Here is a 3,434-nt window from a genome sequence, read left to right on the forward strand (position 1 = left end):
ACACCCACCCGGGCGTTGTTGACCCAGGCCTCTGCTGTGTCTGGGTGTGTGTGTGTGATCAGAGAAGAGAGAAGAGCCACTACAACATGTCTACACACACACACACACACACACACGTATAATGGGAATGGCTTGGCTTTGGCTCCACTACAAAAACAAACACATCTCTAACTATCATAATATATATTCATATTATTAATAATAATATATAAGAATATATAATTGTTTAAAATGTATTTTTAAAGTCTTTAAAACTGCATCTCAGTTCATCACAGACTTTATCATCATGAGAGGTGTACGGCTCCACAGCCCTACAGTAACTGACCTGACTGACTGACTGACCGACCGACCGACCGACCGAACGACTGACTGACCGACCGACCGACCGACTGACTGACCGACCGACCGACCGACTGACTGACTGACTCACTGACTGACCGACTGACTGACTGACTCACTGACTGACTGACTGACTCACTGACTGACCGACCCCACGGTCAGTGAGCCGAGCCACGTGTGTTTCTTTGGTTTCAGTTTCAGTTTTGTCTTCTTCTCCTTTGAAGCCGACGCCGCGTGAACAACACTTTCACCAAACAACCCCACGTCTGATGTGGTTATATTTAGACTCACCACACACACGCAGCCGCATCTCTCACAACACCTCTTCACACACACACACACACACACACACACATTCAGTCATTAATATATGTTTTTCACCATGCAACGACTCCATGTTCCAGATGTTTCTATTTTTAATCTATTGAATTACATTAGGACTCAGTGTAAATGAGAAGAACCTCAGAGTTAGTCAGAGTTAGTTCTACTGCGATGTGAATTATTAATTTTAAAAAATCACCATTTTTGGACATGAACACAGTAACACTGGTAAATAACATAATTCACCCAGTTTTAGTGTTTTAAGAACCTCAGAGTTAGTCAGAGTTAGTAAATAAGATAATTAAACCAGTTTTAGTGTTTTGGTTCAGCTTCACCTGAGAGTGACCTTCACCTGAGAGTGACCTTCACCTGAGAGTGACCTTCACCTAACGACCTGTGGAAGTTCAGCGTTGACCTGCAGTGATCACAGGTCAGAGGTGACGGACCGCTGACCGCCACAGGACAAGACAAAGCCTGTGGTGACTGTTACCAAACAGGCGACACTTCAGTCACTCAGTTTACAATCATTCAATTCAGTCATTTTGAGAAGAAAAAAAAAAAATCAAGCTGCTTCTAAAACATTCTCCGTGGATTCAACTGGACTCAAACAGACAGAGCAACAGTTTCCTTCAGTATCGTCATATCCTCTCCAATCGTTCCTCCACTCTCTCCTCTCTCTAAATGGCCGCTCGACCCATTTACTGTCTAAAGTTTCAGTTTTCTGTGTGTATTTGTATAAAGATCCAGGACAGAAGGAGAAGGAAGTGAAGGAGCAGAACAAAAGTTCACACCTTGCATCAAAACACAAGTTGGAGCGTCACCAGAGTTCATCAGGACAAATGATTCAAAAGGACAAACAGCCAATCAGATTCACCTCATCTGATCAAAAACACACAACAACAGGTTTAAAGCTGAACCAAAGTAAGATGTGAGAACTCACCCAGTGAGCACGACCACGAAGTCCATGACGTTCCAGCCGTTCCTCAGATAGGAGCCCTTGTGTAACGCAAAACCCAGAGCGAGGATCTTGATCCCAGACTCAAAGCAGAAGATGGCTATGAAGTAGGGCTCTGTCTCTTCCTGCAAGGAGGGAAGGAAAGGGGGAGAGAAGAGAGGGGAGAGGAAAGGGAGGTGGCGAGGAAACGATTAGTGTGCATCAATTACAGCCATAATTTGTTCTGTGAATGTGAATTGATGAGCTTCTGTGGACGGTGAATATGAGGTTGTGTGTGTGTGTGTGTGTGTGTTACCAGTCGCTCGGACAAAGGCGTCTTGTCTCCATCAGGAAGATGCTGCTCCAGAGCCAGAACGATGCAGTTTGCGATGATGGTGGTGAGGATCATCCATTCAAATGGAGTGGAGCCTGGAGTTAAGGTCAACAAGGCCGAGAAAAAACAAAAACAATCCTCACAAACATCCCCCCCCTCCCCCACACACACACACACACATACATTACACACATGTGCATTGATGTTCATTCAGAAAACTCAAAAACACCAGTCGTGATAATACGGTGAAGCCTCAGCTAACAGAGCACGAGCCTCGGTTTATTCTTCGTTTTATCGTCAGTGAACAGGAACTAAAACAGTAAAACATCAAAGGCATGTCCGAGATTTTTGTCGATATCCGAGATGTCGATATTTTCCAAACACTTAACTTCCCATTTCAATATCAACCGATACCGATGGTGTATATATGGTGGCCTGGTGGTTAAAGAAGGTAAGTGCAGCCTTGTGTTGTTGTGTGACTGAGTGACAAAAACTCTCAGACTTTTTCCATGAAATTACATAATTACGCTAATATTACAGTTTGACAAAATAATTTGGTCGACATCATCGAACATCCCTGACTGAACTGATAAAGGAAACCGGCTGAGGTGGGATCACGACTAAATGCCTCTAGGGTAAGGTCACGTGAGGTCACCGTCCTGCTCACACCTGATCGTTCGTCTTTTGACTCCTGACGTTACAGTGACTGTGGATGAACCACATGAACCACAAACACTGAGGGTCAGAGGTCACGTAGGGACTGGTCAGTGTTTCATCCAGTGGAGTGTCGCTGTGTGTGTGTGTGTGTGTGTGTGTGTGTGTGTGTGTGTGCGTCCATGCCTGAGTAACGGGGGCTGCAGGGTCTGTGATGACTGAATACATCCAGACAGATCAAGCTTGTGTCTAATTGGCCAGTGATTATCCTGTTAGTGTGTGTGTGTGTGTGTGGGGGGGGGGGGGGGGGGGGGGAGTGGGGGGTGTAAGTTCAGTCTATTGTCCTGTTTAACTAATGCAACACTGACACTGATGGCCAGAGGGCAGTGAGAGTGTGTGTGTGTGTGTGTGTGTGACATGACAAGGCCTGACAGGTCGGTCTGAGTCTCAGGACAACACACCACTGCACACACGACTGGTCCACGTCACAGTGAAACAGTCAAACCTTTAAACGATGGATTCATTTTCAGGTCTCGGAAAAAATAACGGTCAAAGCCAGAAAAGTTTCTGAAGTTACGTTAAAAAATTAATTAATTAATTAAAACCGTGGCAAATGTATTTCTCTGTAAGAGACGTTCAATCTTTTTATTAGATGAAGTGAGATAATAAATAGAAACTGCTGCTCCAGCTGAGTCTGTGTCCTCAGCTGGGATTTAAAAAACAGTTTTTATTTTAGCCACAAATCCAAGATTTCTCTGTGTCCCCGTGCAGCAGAGTTTCTACTGATCCACGATCTTTTCTTTTCAGTACAGCTGATGTTTTTTGCATCGTTTCACTTTAAATCAAAACAAC

The 3,434-nt window shown here is 44.4% G+C and overlaps 1 protein-coding gene across 23 annotated transcripts in view; it reads right to left on the reverse strand.

Annotated features, from left to right (window-relative positions):
* The window catches only part of cacna1ab (calcium channel, voltage-dependent, P/Q type, alpha 1A subunit, b), a 107,289-nt gene that overhangs the window by 63,620 nt on the left and 40,235 nt on the right, over nucleotides 1-3,434 (reverse strand). For all 23 annotated transcript variants that reach the window (XM_025058721.1, XM_025058720.1, XM_017034975.2 and 20 more), the window contains 2 exons: nucleotides 1,911-2,016; nucleotides 1,601-1,740 (listed from right to left, as the gene is read on the reverse strand). In XM_025058721.1, the coding sequence (XP_024914489.1) occupies nucleotides 1,601-1,740; nucleotides 1,911-2,016 (246 nt within the window). The remainder of the gene's footprint in view (nucleotides 1-1,600; nucleotides 1,741-1,910; nucleotides 2,017-3,434) is intronic.

Source organism: Cynoglossus semilaevis, chromosome 9 (genome assembly GCF_000523025.1).
Source record: "Cynoglossus semilaevis isolate Cse_v1.0 chromosome 9, Cse_v1.0, whole genome shotgun sequence".
Lineage (NCBI taxonomy): Eukaryota > Metazoa > Chordata > Actinopteri > Pleuronectiformes > Cynoglossidae > Cynoglossus > Cynoglossus semilaevis.